The sequence below is a fragment of the Epinephelus moara genome, chromosome 6, assembly GCF_006386435.1.
Source record: "Epinephelus moara isolate mb chromosome 6, YSFRI_EMoa_1.0, whole genome shotgun sequence".
Taxonomy (NCBI): Eukaryota; Metazoa; Chordata; class Actinopteri; order Perciformes; family Serranidae; genus Epinephelus; species Epinephelus moara.
The window spans coordinates 13,906,483-13,922,289 of NC_065511.1; the positions used below are offsets into that span (position 1 = coordinate 13,906,483).

The 15,807-nt window shown below is 40.6% G+C and overlaps 1 protein-coding gene across 1 annotated transcript in view; it reads right to left on the bottom strand.

Moving 5' to 3' along the window:
• LOC126391882 (zinc finger protein 236-like) overlaps positions 1 to 15,807 on the bottom strand; it is a 65,391-nt gene that overhangs the window by 39,774 nt on the left and 9,810 nt on the right. Inside the window, exons 6-11 of the mRNA XM_050046858.1 lie at positions 15,525 to 15,697; positions 5,232 to 5,354; positions 4,028 to 4,201; positions 2,967 to 3,144; positions 2,275 to 2,547; positions 101 to 304 (exon numbers count right to left, since the gene is read on the bottom strand). Coding sequence (XP_049902815.1) covers positions 101 to 304; positions 2,275 to 2,547; positions 2,967 to 3,144; positions 4,028 to 4,201; positions 5,232 to 5,354; positions 15,525 to 15,697 — 1,125 coding nt within the window. The remainder of the gene's footprint in view (positions 1 to 100; positions 305 to 2,274; positions 2,548 to 2,966; positions 3,145 to 4,027; positions 4,202 to 5,231; positions 5,355 to 15,524; positions 15,698 to 15,807) is intronic.

The following is a 15,807-nucleotide window of genomic DNA, read 5'->3' on the forward strand; positions in this document are numbered from 1 at the left end:
ATCCCAAGGACAACTGAACAAGTATGTGTATACAATTGTGAACACAGATGTAACACAACCCCATGTGTATACACGTGTGTCTGTCATCACGTGCTCTTACCAAAGTCAGTGATGAGGATGGGTTCCTGCAAGGGGATGTCAGGCAGAGGTAGGTTACTCTTGGAAACTTTGGCTTTGTTGGTTTTTCGGGGAAACTTGTGCTTCTTCTGCTGCAAGCTTTTGAAGTGAGAAGCAATGTGTGTTTTCCTGTGGCCTGATGTACGAAAGATCTTGTCACAGTGAGGGCAGGGGAAAGGACGTACACCTGGGAAAAGCAAGGAGAAACGGCACTTTTGGAGAATTAGTATTTAGAGAATTAGACTGATTCTGACATACCGGTATGTGCTTACATAAAAATGTCAAAAGATTCTAAAAATAAGCTACATATTACACAACTTATTTCAGAATTCACTATCCCTAAGCCAGTCTAAATAAATATGAAACTCACACATAAACAAAAAATTTAAGCAAGCTCATATAGCTTTATTTAATTTTTTGTCTACAAAAGGTTACAAAGCCTTTTAGTTAGCAGGAGACAATATATATTTCTATGAAACCAAATTACAGTACATGGAAAAGTGACAACAATATGAAACCGTAAAAGCACAAAGTCTTAGAGAAATACAGCTGAGAACAAATCTATCAAGAGCCTTAGCTTAGAGCTAACACATAACCAAAGCTAAAGTAAACACCTAACAAAGAAAGGGCTATTACATAGCAATTTAAGACAAAAACTAATGCACAGATGCACATAATAATTTAACTGTTACAGTTCTGTTTATTCACACTAATGCTGACAGTTCATGTCCAGGGGATAATTCTTTAAGGTAGTTTCTTTATAAGAAGCAAATACAGAATGATTGCAAACATGAGTGCAAATGATTGCTCTAGCTGTAGCAGCAGCACTATATTTACACAGGTCCAGCTTTTGTCATTTGTAGCATAATTTATCATAACATATAACTAAATACTGAATGATAGAGGCTGACAGGAAACTGACAACATAATGTTGAAAGCTCATATATGCCTCCTTTCACTTACGTATATACTGATTATGTTGGCCATAGACTGTATATAAAGATGGACAACATGACAGCTCCCCAGAAGTGAAGCCAAAAAAAAGCATAGGTCATAAACCACACCCCCTCCATGTTAGCAGATGGGACATGAGCCAAAAGAAAAAATTAAAGTGCACGTAAAATAATTTTTCCAACATATGGTGTCAGTCATTTTAAGTAGTTTTAATCACGCAACGGTATGTTCAAGTGTTCGTTTTTCTAATAAGTTCAGTTTTAATTTGTTATTTGAGGCTTTTAAAGGGGGGTCTGACGTCATGATCGACAGGTGTATGTCAATCGGTGTGCTGGTGATCAATGGCACTGTTCGCGGATGGGTGTGTAAGTGGAAACCTGATGCTGTGGCTTCACTTTCCAGACACTACTGTGCACACTCTGGCTCCATATAACTAACAGCCGAAATACATGGGCATGGACGCGATGGGTCATGTTGGGGTCACGGGTCCTTCTGTGTGTGTACCGAGTTTTGCCAAGTGACAATGCAGATGGTTATGTAGGGTTTGGAAGCGTATGGACAGTATTAACTAGACTTCAGTATTAATCAGACTATGGTACTGAACTAAATGGATCATTTTAACAGATCTGATTTTACTGATTTATTATAATGTGAACTGTAAAAGCACCCACATGGTTGCTCTGTTCCTTCAGCCTCTTGTACAATGAGGTATTCATTTCGATCATTTTTAAACAGGCTGTGCTTGTTTTTTTTACACAGTTCTATGTAGTTTTTACCTGTTGGAGGGCTGTGGAGCTGCACATAGAGGAAAATAAATATACCAGCCTCATAAATATAATAAAGTGACATTGAGCAGCATGGTGCCCACACGGGCAAGTGCAGCTTCCTCGGTCAGTGTAGCAGCTTCAGCTGATTACAATGGACATGATCTGCTGTGGGCACACAGTGACAGATGTGACACGCCACAACTGTGTCCCATGTATTTTGGCTGTAAGATGGCAACAATGTATATAACGATAATTTTTGCTTCATTTTTGTGCAGTGGAAAGTGGAGCCGCGTTGTCCATCTTCATATACAATCTCTGAAGCTGGCATATAAATGTAACATGACGAGTAAGCCAATAAGGTGATGAAGTGTTTTCAAATGTTTAACTTAATTTGGCTTTAAATGTAACCCTTTCATGAAGTGGACCTGCTTCTCACCTGTATGCAGACGCATGTGTACTTTCATGCTACCAGAAGTGGAGAAGCACTTGAGACAGCACTGGCACTCAAAGGCCTTGATGCCTGTGTGCGTTTTCATATGTGCTGTGAGGGTACTCTTGACAGCAAAAGCTCTGAAGCACTGTTTGCACTTGAAAGGCTTCTCGTGAGTGTGGATGCGGATGTGGCGGACGAGGTCGCTGGGTTTCTTGAACTCCTTGGAGCAGTATGGGCAGCCATGCCAGCGGACGCCATTCTCCTCCCTGATGGAGCCTGGAAAGGAAGGCAGAGTGAGGCAGCTGTCCAGTGTTTCTGTCAGTCGATAGCTTTGGTGCTGCAACTGAAAGATGTTTTCATTAAGAATGAATTTATTATCCTTGTAAATCATTAAAAGAGAGATGACAGATTTTCTTATTTACTTTGAACAGCAGCCAGTAGAGAGAGAAATCATTCTAATTATATAAATGCAGATAAGAACACCAAATCTTTTAAATGTTTTTATCACACTGCAAATGTTTAGTATATTTACTTTGCAAATAACTGAACTGATTAATCAGTTATAAAAATGATGATTGCCAGATTATTTTGTGCCTTACAGAGTAGTCTTTTTCTCCAACATGGTTTACATTTACACACAGAGATTCTGATTGTGATATAATGCTTGTGTGAATGTTCTGTAATACAACACCAACCTGGCATTTGTATAGGTTTCTTGAAAATGCTCCTTTTCTTCTCCCTGGCCGGTTTGTCAGGACCTTGTACTTTCTTGCTTTCTACAGCGGTGCCCTCAGTGGTCTGGTTCTGTGACTCTCTGGATGTGGCATTGCTCTGCGGCTGGACCACACTCAGCCCGCTGTTCTCCAGAGCTTGCTACAGAAACAGAACAGAAACCTGCTCAAACACAACAGCTTAAAAATGCTTTCATGTACATCAAACTACAATGTTTTCTCAATTTCAAGAGAGTTATTACTTTATATTTGACAATTTTATGTTTTGCTGGAAATAATAGCAAATATTGACAAGATGAGACACACAAACATAAAGCCATGGTCCAGAGCCAAAGCTCACTGATGATCACATCCATATGTGTTGAAAGCAGAGTTTCTATTCAACTCTCCAGCAGAAATCATTTCTGAAATTCCTAGTACAAATTCATCATTCATTCTACTGTCTTCTTTCCCCTGGCTGGCTCATGCTATCATCACTGCCAAAATACTGCCACTCAGTCACCAAAAGAAAGCAACTTGAAAGAATATCGAATATCATTTGGTTTTAAACCCAAATTTCAGGGACTTTTTGTTGAGTTTATAGAAAACTTTCCTCCTCTCATCTCCCTCACTGTGGCCAAATATATTCCCACCGGAGGTCCTCCAATTTCCATACAAATCATTTCCACATAAATGGTTCCACTAACTTTTTGAGGTCTTCCCTAACCTGCTGAGTTGTGTGCAAGCGTGTGTGTAGCTGTGTGCTCCTGTGCCTAACTGCTAGCCCCTCATACATACAGGAAGACAAAAAATTTTCTAAATGAGGACATTTTGACCATCCTCACATCTTCATAAATACATGTCACACTGGGGGGTATGAGCTGAAGTGGTGCACTCGTTAAATGTATGGCTTTAAGACTGATATTTGAATCATATACTGTGGCTAAGGTGTGAGGCAGTCAGTCTATAGGGCCCTGAATACTCTTGACATTTGTTCTGATCATCTAATTTATTTAGAGTGGGTGAATGTCCATTGCTCCTTTCACCTGCAGGATGTCCTGGTTGATTGCAGTTTCCATGGCAATAGCTGGCTCTGGTGGTTGGGGCTGAGGTGTCTCCCCACTGACTTGTTCAGACAGCTCTAGAAGTTGCTGGATGACATCTGTCACCCCCTCGCCGCCCTCTGACCCCCCAGGGGCCTGACCTGTCGTCTCGGGCTCCTAGGGGAGAAGAAGAGGGGGAAGCGGAGCGAGAAGGAGAGAAGAAGAAGACGAGGAGCAATTTGACAAAAGGCTGTTCAAAAAGAATTTGAAAGCTAACTAACTTATAACAGGGGCTCTCTGGAGCATGAAATTAACCGAGTGTTGGGCATTATTGAACAAAATGTTAATCAGTGACTACACCTGTGTGAATCATTGCCACTTTGATTTATCATGCATCCCACCAAAAAGACAATGAAATATATGCAGACAGTGCCTTCAGGTACATACAGTATATAAAGGTTAGTTTGTCAAAAGGATAATTGGCATGAAGTATTTTAACATCGGTGGACTTTTTTCTTGTTCAACATTCTGCTCCATCGCATGCAGTCAGTGCCCTTTTTAATCCGTTGCCCCTCACACAGCCTGAGTCCACCACTTCCTTTTACCATCACTAAACTGGAAACAATAATTAGTAATAAATCACCAGCTAATTACCAAATAATGTTGACATATTATCACCATTGTTGTAAACAAGAAAAGCTGTCACTGCCTGAGAAGACTGGCATGCTCTGTGCTACATTTTAGACAGTAGGCCAAGTCAAATTTGCTTGATTTATGGCAGAATGGAGATTATTTAACAGCATAAAACTGGAAGAGTGCGCTGATCTTTTAGTGTGAATGAAGCTGAAGCTTTCAGTTTTAGACAAAGGGAAATGGTGGAGGTACTGAAATGCCAATGGAAAAAAATAACCAGCCTCATTATCAAGAAGAAAATCAAAAAGCAGGGATTTGTAAGAAGATACAGTTACACAGAGGCTCCTAACAATCTTGATGGCAAAGTTGTTTGCAGTAGTTACATATTTAAACTACATGGCCTCTCTTTCATGAGCTAAAGTATACCTTTAATTTCCAAGAATAAGTGTATTGAAATTATTAACCTCATTTACCAAGGTCAAAATATTTAACATGACCTTTAATATACTCTAAGTGGATACCGATTAAGTGTAACGATCTTTTTGCTCTTGTGTTCTGCACGCTGTTCTCTTACTGGAGTGCTGGAGGGAACCTCGATCACAGAGATGTGCATCTTGCTGATGTGGGCGTTCAGGCTCCCCAGCTTCTTAAATACACAGCTGCAGTCCATACACGGGAACAGCGGTACGCCTTTAGTCTGTAAGAGAACATGAAACACATACAAGACATTATCCCTTGCTGGATTTGTTTTGCCAGTGACCCATTCTAGTAACTGAAATCTCTGAAAATTTTGTATTTCAGAGAGAAATATATGATAATATCATCAATACCTATCACAGTCTCAAGCAAATTGAGTTTAAGTATCTGGACACGGATGCAGATTTCAGTTGGTGGAACTCAAGTGATATTCCTGCTTTAACCGCTAAGGAAATAATTCAATTACAAGGACTGGGGGATTAGACTGGCTACTGTCTATTAAATCAGCTTTATTCAGATTCTGGACTCAATTTCACACAGGGATCAGCTGAGATTATAGTACGCATATCACCTTAAATATGAAACAATACTGATTTTGGTCTTTCTTCAGTAATGCAGAGGATGATTAAGTGTCAGAGTTGTATAATGTGTCTCAAGCAGGGAAAACAATATTGCAGTTGTGGTTGTAAATAGTGGATGCCAGACGTAAACCTCTCTCTTTGCTCTTGTTAGTGTTCTAGGCATGAGGAGCTGCTGTATCAATGTATACAGTTTTATAAAGTAAAGGTTAAATGGATATATTTGCCCTTTTCTTGGTATTTTGTTTATCAATAGTTGAGCAGACTAGTGATATTTACGACTCTGCTGGCAAGCCAAATACCAGTTCCTGTTATTAACTTGGAAAATGCTCAAGAGTGTGCACTTTCATTTATAGTTAATGTCAAGCACTAACACCCCTTAGAGTCATTTATTATGATCTATAATAACACACAGTATGTAGGAGTGAGAAACTGCTCACTTGTGAACATCACCACCTGATGGCTCTTGATTTATCGTATCATGATGTGGAAAATGCAAAGCAGGCAATGCACTAATACATGCTATCCCTCTTAAAGGGACACTCTGCCTATTTTTAGCTGGGTTTGTGTAGCCATGGCATAGGGAGCATGTGCAGATAAACAGAGTTAAGGCAACTCCTGTGCTACTCCAGCTCCTGGAGGTTCCCGTCCGTCCAGCAGCCAAATATGCCAGATGATGCGCAATAACACATTTTGCGTCATCTGACAAATTTTAACTCACGGTGACGGCATGGGGGAAAGCCAAACACTGTTCATATGCACACACTCCCCACACCATGATGACATAGACCTGGTTGAAAATCACTTAAGAAAGTCTGTCAATCCCCAAGTGTTAGTAGTGTTGAGTACAGTTCAGTCCACCACTGAATCTGAAATGGTGGGGAAGCAGTGTTGACTTTTATTTATTTATTCATTTATTTTAAACAGAGTTTGCTGAAATTGCCTTGGGGAAAGCTAACGTCCAGGGCAGGGGACATCTGAATGGGTTTGGCAGATCTTGGGAGTTTTGACTTATTTTGGAGAATCCTAGAAATTGAGCGGAGATGAGTAAGATGCTGATGTAAGAGAGGGGAGCTTGAAAATAGAACCACTGACATCTATGACAGAAATGACAGCAAGTGGTGGGTGGAAAACAAAGCTTTAAATGATGCTACTTGTCAAAAAGTGAATAGTGAGTGTGGGTGCAGTAGGAAAAAACCCATAAGAGCAAGTGTGAATGTTGAGTGCCACGAAAATAAAAGAAAAAGAAAAAAAAAACATGAGGGAAGTTGATTGCACTTCCATGAGAGGTAACCCACTGGTGAAGAGACAGATAAGTCAGGGGACAGAGATTGTTTATATGAAATGGAGGATGTCTGTGAGGAAAGGTGGCTGAACTAAGAAAGGATGCATCTGAAGTGTGTTTGTGAAGATGTGAGGGTGTATGAAAGAGCTCCAGTAAGGTGTTATCACCGTCATAATAACGGGTGTGTGGCAGCTGGGTTTAAGATGAGTGTGTAGATTAGAACATATGGGAAAGATGGTTGGACACGGCAGGTCATTTCTTTTGGAGCATATATGTGCTTTCACTATGGCAATAATCATGAAGAGGGAGCAAAAGGACTGCAAAAGAAGGGAGACAGATGGAATGGATGAAAAGAAACGTTGGCAAAGGTTTAAATGACAATAATGAGGGGGAGGATGACGGAAATCATTAGGTGTGCCGTGTTCCGTCATTGATTGTGCAAGTAAAGTTGAAACGTATTTGGTGGTTGATGCAACAATGGAAATTTGGGGATAAGGGGTATTAAAAAAGTGTGTGTTTTGTTTTGTTTTGTACGGAATTAAATGCAGTTAGTAATTAACTAATTAATAGAAATAAATTTATAGTTGAGGGTTGTTGGTTTTTTTACATAAGAAACCCTGATTAAAAATCCAAGCCCACAGTCTCGGTAATGCTAATGTGCCCTTCTATTATTAACCCCCATAAAATGATCAGAAAATCTAAGTGTGCTTGCTAATGCCTACAATTTAACAGTTTTGTGCAAAACAGTTTAAAACATCATAAATGTAAATTGTTTGTAGGTTAGATATAAAAGAGCTGTAGTTGAAGTTCAAGCACTCAAAGCAGTTGAAGTGTCAGTTGAAGTGTAATAACCGAAAGCAGATGGTGTCTGTACATTCATTTTCTTCCACTGATTCATGCCATTTATTATGCCATTTATGTGCAGACAGTGGGACTGTCTCAACATGCCTACACGCTACATGACCAAACACTTCAGTGGATTTTCCATAATGATTTTACTCCGCTGGGTCCACGGTATGCATCTGCTCATGAATTGTATTGCGAATAACGTTGCCCGACCATTATTTATTCATAAAGTCAGTCAATCATAAGGACAAACTCTATCTGGAACGGGAGAGCTGAAGGACACTTGTGAAAATTAGATGCATTATTCAAATGGTCCTGCTGTTTGGCTTTCCAGAAGTAATTCAATCAACTGGCCCCATCATGGGCTTTTAGCATGGAATACACAATGATGGCTGCAAGTGAGAGACAAAAAAAAATCCACGTTTCAGTTAGTTCTAATCCACTTTTCTTAAAAAAGACTAAGAGAAAGTGGAAGAAAGGACATTTGACTACACTGGGAGCTTCTCCCACCACTTCACCTGTTTGCTCGCTTTGGTAACAAACACTTGAAAAGGACATCAACACACAGGAGAACTCATTATCTGTCAACATGGACATTTGGGAACCTAGGGAGGACTTAGATGTGCACAATTCTTACAACCTCTCAACCACAGTTTGGCACTAAGAGGAAGTGACGTCAGTGACAGAGCATCATTAGAGGCCAAAGTCCAGGCTAAATGAGGATGGATAAATCAGAGAGTCTCTTTAAGATTGGCTGCAGTGAAGTCTCTACAAAGGAGAAGAAGCAAATGAGGGACAAAAAACTGCAATTTCACCTCATTGCCTTTCCAGCAGACAAACAATGTTATGACAAGGTGTCCTGTTGCAAGGACTATAACAAGCTGTGAGCTGGAGGGCAGGCAATTTAGTGTGTGAGTGAAGGGGATGTACAAAAAGAAACTGAAATATTCTGGACCAGAATTTTAAAAAGGATACGGAATTACCAAAACCTGGTAAACAGCATATTAGACATTTTTCTGTGTGATGCATTTACACTTAGAATGCAGAAACAGCTGCTCAAGTCCACAACTTAAAACCATTCACCAGTCTTGGCTCTCTCAAGGCTATTCAGTTTTAAGTTTACTGCTTTTCTCCTGCAACCAAAACACACATTTCAATATAGAAGCACTGGCTGCTTTTACTGAAGGCCGTCTCATTCACTACTTGAGCTCAGCCATTCTACAGACAACTGAAACACTTTCAGATCAGTGTTTTCTACAACATTTTGTATCATTAAGTCAGTGATTTAGAAATATTATTATGCTGGTAGCAGCTAATGCAGCCCTAAACTGTATGCCTCAAGCAGAGATTAGGAGCAGGCTACAGAGGTTGCAGAGCTCACCTATGTCTAACTTCACAACCCCACACTTTTCTTCTTTTCCAAACTTTTTAAACCAACTCAAGAGACAGAACTTGAGACAAATTTTCAGACTTCACACGGCTCCCTCTGGAGCCACAAAAAGCTTTGTACAACTTTTTTTCCCACATATGCAGTAGTACTCTCCAAGGACTGTTAGCAGACTTTGAATCGGTGGAGTTACCTTTTAAAATGACTTCAATGTTGTTTTTGCTTACTTAAAAAATGTTCCTAAATTAATCCAGTACAGTGGAAAACGCTGATAATGATCACGTCTGTCTGGGTCACATTGATCACGGTAAGTGGATAATTATTTTAACTGATTTCTTTTTCTTTATTTCTCACGCAGATTCCTATCTTAGGCATGAAGGAATTAAATGACTGCTCTGCTATTTACTGAATTTTATTGACTGTTTCATTATGGGGCAATTAGGTGGCCAGGCATTAGGCTATCAATCCACATGCCGAGGGTGGCTTCAACCACAGGTGCTTTCCCCATGTGCATTCTTTTCTGCCTCCATCACTAGCAGTCCAACGGTGCTTTCAAACCTGCCCTATTGGGTTCAGTTCAATCAAAGTCAAGTTCGTTTGCCCCCAAGTGCAGTTCCTTTGGGTCCACTTGGGTGCCTACCTTGTGTTCAAACTGTATCATTTGCCTAAAGTGAATAATGCGAGCAATACAGTACACGATGACCAGCGCTAAAAATCAACCTGCGTAGTTGTCCCTTCATTGTGACATTAGAGTGTGTCACATTTATCTTGCAAGTGTACTCTTCTTCAACATTTTGTTTACTTCCTGGATTATTCCCGCATAGAAATTCTGACCAATCAAAAGCAACTTTCTCACACACAAGGCATTTTATCTGGTCCGCTTGTAAATGCTGCCATGAGAACATGAATCTAGGCAATTATGCAACTTTGTAACAAAGTTTTAATTAAGGGCATGGTCCCTTTGAGTGACAGGTATAGGTCCCAACTACTGACAAGTTGCTACCATGGCAACAGTGTCGTGTTGGAAGGTAAACATGGCGTAACCAAAGATTCACAGAGTATAGGTGTAGCCACTATCACAATTTCAGTGTGTTTCCAGTTAATTAATATTGACTTTAACATTTTCGTCTCTTGAACAGTCTTTTTTAACATTTGGTCATCCTAAAAGACAAGAGTCAGATGTTCAGTTTTTCGCTAGCAAAAATTAGCATTAGCATGATCACAGTTAACCCTATGGGCCCTAGACCAGTGATCATCAACTGTCGGCCCGCAGGCCGAATCCGGCCCGCCGAACCGTCCAATCCAGCCCGCGACTGGATTCCAAAATTGTGAGGATCAAAGAGAAAATATCATGTGGTCCACACTATTAAAGCAACTGAAAACAGCAACAACTGAGACTCTTAACTATCAGTAATCCCCACCATTTATGACTCTATTTAGGCTACATTCCGAAATGAGGACAGACTCGCTGCACTGTTTAACATTTATTGTTTCACACAGTTCTTTTTTTTTAACATAACTTTTCCTCATGCCCTTACTTAACATTTGGTTTTTATTTCAAAGTCTCAACAACAAGCTTCAAACTAGTAGACTTCTCAGGACAAAAAAAGGAGGAAAAACCAACTGGCATAACTTAAAATAGCATGGTAAATAAATACTAACCTGGTACCAGAACAAAACAGGTCACAAATAATGTTCGCACATCAAATAAAACGTTAAGTGGGCTATAGCGATTTCAAATCACAAGGCTGAAATGGGCTACTCACACTGCTTAATGGCTGAAGTTACATTTCCCCTCTGACACCAACTTTTTCACATCAGGCTTGGCCGCTGTCAGACTTATGCGCAAACAGTCCTCCAAAGACTGGTTTGACAGTCGGTTCCTCTCGTGTGTTTTTATCGAGTTCATCTTGAAGAACGCAGCCTCGCAGGTGTAGGTTGAACCGAACATGGTGAGCACATACATAGCCAGCGTCTTCAATGTGCCATAGTCCTCGGGACAAGACACCCAAAATGCGCTCAGGCTTTCAGCACCACAGAGAGCAGCCTTCATGTCGCCTGCGGCCTGGATTTCAGCCAGCTCGCTCTGAATGGCCGCCTCGTCCAACGGCATCATTTTCACCGCGTTTGTGGAGAATTCTCCGCTTGGGCTAATGGTGAATGGGTCACGCACAAATCCAATGACATCCCTGGAAATGAAAAAGTCATCGAATCTAGCAGAGAAGTTGTCTTTTAATTGTGTGATGAATGTCTTCATCTTGTCTGTTACGTTGCTTTCTCCCACCGTCTTCAGTGTGTTGAAGTGCAGCAGCCTCCCTGACAACAAATCTGCGTGGAACAGATCAACTTTGTTCCCAAAGGCATCAAGTTTTTCCACCAAATCCACCACTGATTTTTCTTTTCCTTGCAGCTGGAGATTAAGTGTATTCAAATGGGAGAAAATGTCTGTTAAAAACGCAACGTTGCACATGTATTCTCTGTCTTGCATGATGCGGAGATGGTCAGCTGCCGCTTTTGATTTACTTTGTTTCAAAAAATCCACTACTTGGGCACGGAGTTCAACGAAGCGCTCCAGTGCTTTGCCCTTACTGAGCCAGCGCACGTCATTGTGGAGTAACAGGTCATCATGAGAAGCCTGGGATTCGAGCACAAATTTGCGGAACAGGCGGTGCTGCGTGCTTGAATTTCCTCTGATGTGGTTAATAATTTTCATTGTTTTCTCCATCACCTCTTTGAGCTCCCCGCTTAGCTTTGCGCACAGCACGCTTTGATGGATAATACAGTGAAGTGCGTTAGTTTTAGGAGCGACAGTCTTTATTCTGCTCACCAGACCCTTGTTTTTGCCAATCATGGCAGGTGCACCATCTGTCACTGTCAGGTTGATTTTATCCAGGGACAATCCATGGCTTTTAAAAAAATCCTCCAGTTTTCCAAAGATGATGTCAGCAGTGGTGTTGTCCTCCAGCGGAAGCAATGCCAGCAGCTCCTCTCGGAAATCTTTGCCATCAAAGTATCTGACAAAAACGCACAACTGTGAAATATCCGTGTTGTCAGTGGACTCATCAATAGCCAGCGAAATGTATTTGGCTTCCTTGATCCCGTCAATGACAGCTTGCTGGACATGCTCTGCCAAGACGTGTACACGACGTGCAGCAGTTGAAGCAGAGAGAGGTATTTGTTTGACAGATGCAATAACTCTGTCCATGGATTTGTCGGGGGCAAGTTCCTCCAGAACGGTGACCATGCACTCCTTTAAAACCTCACTTTCCGTGAAAGGCCGGTTATGTTTGCAAAGCACCCAGGCAGCCTGCAGAGATGCACACGTTACTCTCTCTTGATCAGTTAAAGTTCGAGTAATAATGCCACTTGCACGGGAGTAGGCAGATTTCAATGTGGCGATTTTTCTCTGACGGGCCTCTGACTGCTCAGGATATGAATCCTTGAAATTTGTATGTTTAGTGTTGTGGTGACGGCGCAGATTATATTCTTTTGCAACAGCAACAGTTTCGTTGCAAATGAGGCATACAGGTGACGCATTTCGGAAGGTTGGCATGATAAATGCGTACTTTTCAGTCCAGTCATCATTACAGGATCTGTTTTCCACATCAACTTTTCGTTTCATGGCCTTTGAGAGTCCCATTTTACCTGTGTTAAGAGGCATTTTCCTTTCACTTCCGCGGTGTTTGTTTTTCAAGTGCTCTATAAATAAAGTTGACTAGTTGAGGCAAAATATCTCTATTACTCCTGGTGGTTGACTGTGGTATAGGTGATAGGAGCCTGACTCATAAAGGCTAAAAATGCCTTCAGTTTTATAATGAAATGGAAAAAAATATAAACAATAAACATCAAATAATAATGTTATGCCAAAATTTGATTTTTATTTAATTTTTATTTGAGGGTCCGGCCCCCAAGGTGACTGTCCGGTAAAATTCTGGCCCTCTGAAAAAATATAGTTGGTGACCCCTGCCCTAGGCCTTTTTGGGGTATTTTTACTGCCTTTACTTTTAAGCTCATATCACAGTCATTATAAAGGCTACATACACATGCTATATCTTGGTTTTTTTCAGGACAATCTGGGCTAACCAGATTTGCCATAATTCCATGTCCTTCTATGTGCCTGTATTTTATATTAATTTTTATATCAATGATAAAAACAAATCTGTGTGACTAAATTCTTACATTTTTACATGTATCTCAGCATAGCAAGTTGGAAAATGACATATTCTGCCATATATGAAGAGGGGAGACTCTCTGGAATCTGGCAACATAAGAACCATGATGGTGGGACATTCTGTCACTTCACAGCTGTCCAAAACATGTGGTTTGTGCCAGGCGGACATGATTGCCAGTATTTTTTCATTATTGCAAGAAATTCCATTGACTCATTCACAAGTCAAAAATGTGTTTTATCTGAAAGAAACATGCAATATTTACATCTAAGATCATAGAAAAATAGTCAACCAAGTGCAATGATGTCCTCCAAGATAATATTTGCCACTTTGTTTGCAGTAAACAAAGTTTGTTGTTGTTTTTCAGTTTCAGTTATATATTGGGGGGGCATTTTGGGCATTGGGGGGAGACATGTCCCCCTCAATGTATATGGTGACTACGGCCCTGTCAGGATTGCATAATTAGGCTACAGTTGTCTGGGTGCGCAAAGGTGAAGTGGCTGGTCTTGTCATACAAAGTTTGATGGAGTGTCAACTGGACAATATGGAGATATTTGCATCTTGAAAGCCGGACTACAAATGTGGATAGACAGGGAGAAACACATGCAAGCCTAAGACGTGGTAAGATACGATATTCCTCACTATATGAAGTGACTGATAACAAGATCTGTATAATGGATTGTAAAGAAATTCGTCAGGTTTTTTTTGTTATAGACATTTGATCTGGATTTATAGCATGATGGGATGACAGCACAGTGATGTGTGTGGTATCACTGGAAAGCTCTAGTCCTGCGCTTTCATGTGATATGCATGGCATTTCTGTGCGACCCTGCATTCGCGAGTAATCCATCCAACAGTAATGTGTGTGCAAAGCTGTATGAAAGCTCTGTTATACATCATTTTATTGTAACTGTATCAATTTTTTTCGCTGTGAAAACATTGGACTACCGACAAGTGCTTGGCCTTGTCGGAAAGCTACAGTTCCGCTGTTTCACGTGACGCACGGTCGCGGAGAAAATCCACAGAGAAGAACGGGTGTGAATTTGGATGCACTATGCGTCGTTCAGGCCCATAGGGTTAAGCATAGCTATAAATGAGCCAGCCTACCCAAGCTAGCAGCTACCATTAGGCTTATATCCACCCTCATGTCAAAATATGGTCACTTCTGGCTCCAAAAATCCAAGATGGTGATTGCCAAAATGCCTAACTTGAGGCTTCAAATGGGAGTCCATAGACCAATAGGTCTGTCTATGATTACAACAACGCAAGTATCATGGGAGTAAAGTGAAAATAAATAAACCACAAAAACAAAAAAAAAAGTAACAATAACTTTACTTGTTTTTACTGCACTTACTTTACTTGATCACAAAAAGCAAATGATTTAAACAGCATTTTTATAGGAATGATTCTGTCCAAAGCTTTATGATCTGTATGCAGTTCATCACTATGAACATGATCACTATAAGCAGTTTCCACCGTATTGTATGAGTGACGTGATTTCCGTTGCTCCAACTCATAAGGAGATTTACATGGGTATTTCTTGAAATCCACAAAACAAACAAAACCACATTCATGACTAAATTAATTCATGTTCATTTAGAACAGTGTTTCACTTGTTTAATACAGACAATGCCCTGGCATGTGGTAAAAGCTAAAAGAATTAAATGGATTGACACAGAGCATCAGCTCTGTTGTTATGACACTGAAAACAAATCTGGAGGAGTTATTTCTAATTGTTGCCAAATTCCAAGAGGATTTAGGGAGGATTTGGGTAGTGATGGATGTGTCAAACCCGTCTTTCCATTTAAAAGGGTGATGATTAGATGATGGCATGCATTTGAAGATCTTAAGATCAGTTTGATTCTTCTTTTTCGAGCCTACACACTGGTGGCAATCCTATTGTTTTATTTGAATTAAAACGTGCAAATAACTTGAATGGAAAAATAACTATTTAAAGGGAAACTCCAAATTTTTTACACTCTAACTATTGTTTTCTACCCTCTTATATTGCTGTAATACACAACTACCTAATCCCAGATGGCATCACATCCCACAGAGATATTTCCTATACAGTACCTGACTGTTTGAGTATTTCACTTTCAAACCTGCAGCACTGTGCTCTTACCTCAGAATGAACTCTCTGAACATGGGAGTGCAGGTTCCCTTTCTGGGAGAAGGAAGCAGGGCAGAACATGCAGAGGTGAGGTTTCTCCCCTGTGTGTCTCACCATGTGAGTCTGCAGCACCACCTTCTGGTTAAAAGCCTTGCCGCAATGTGAGCACTTGTAGGGCCTCTCACCTGAATGGAAGGGCAAGGTCAGGTCAAACACAGGTCAAATAGGATGCTGGAAACACTGATGGTAATCTGACACGACTGCAATACCTAGAATCAAAGTGAATCACTTCAAA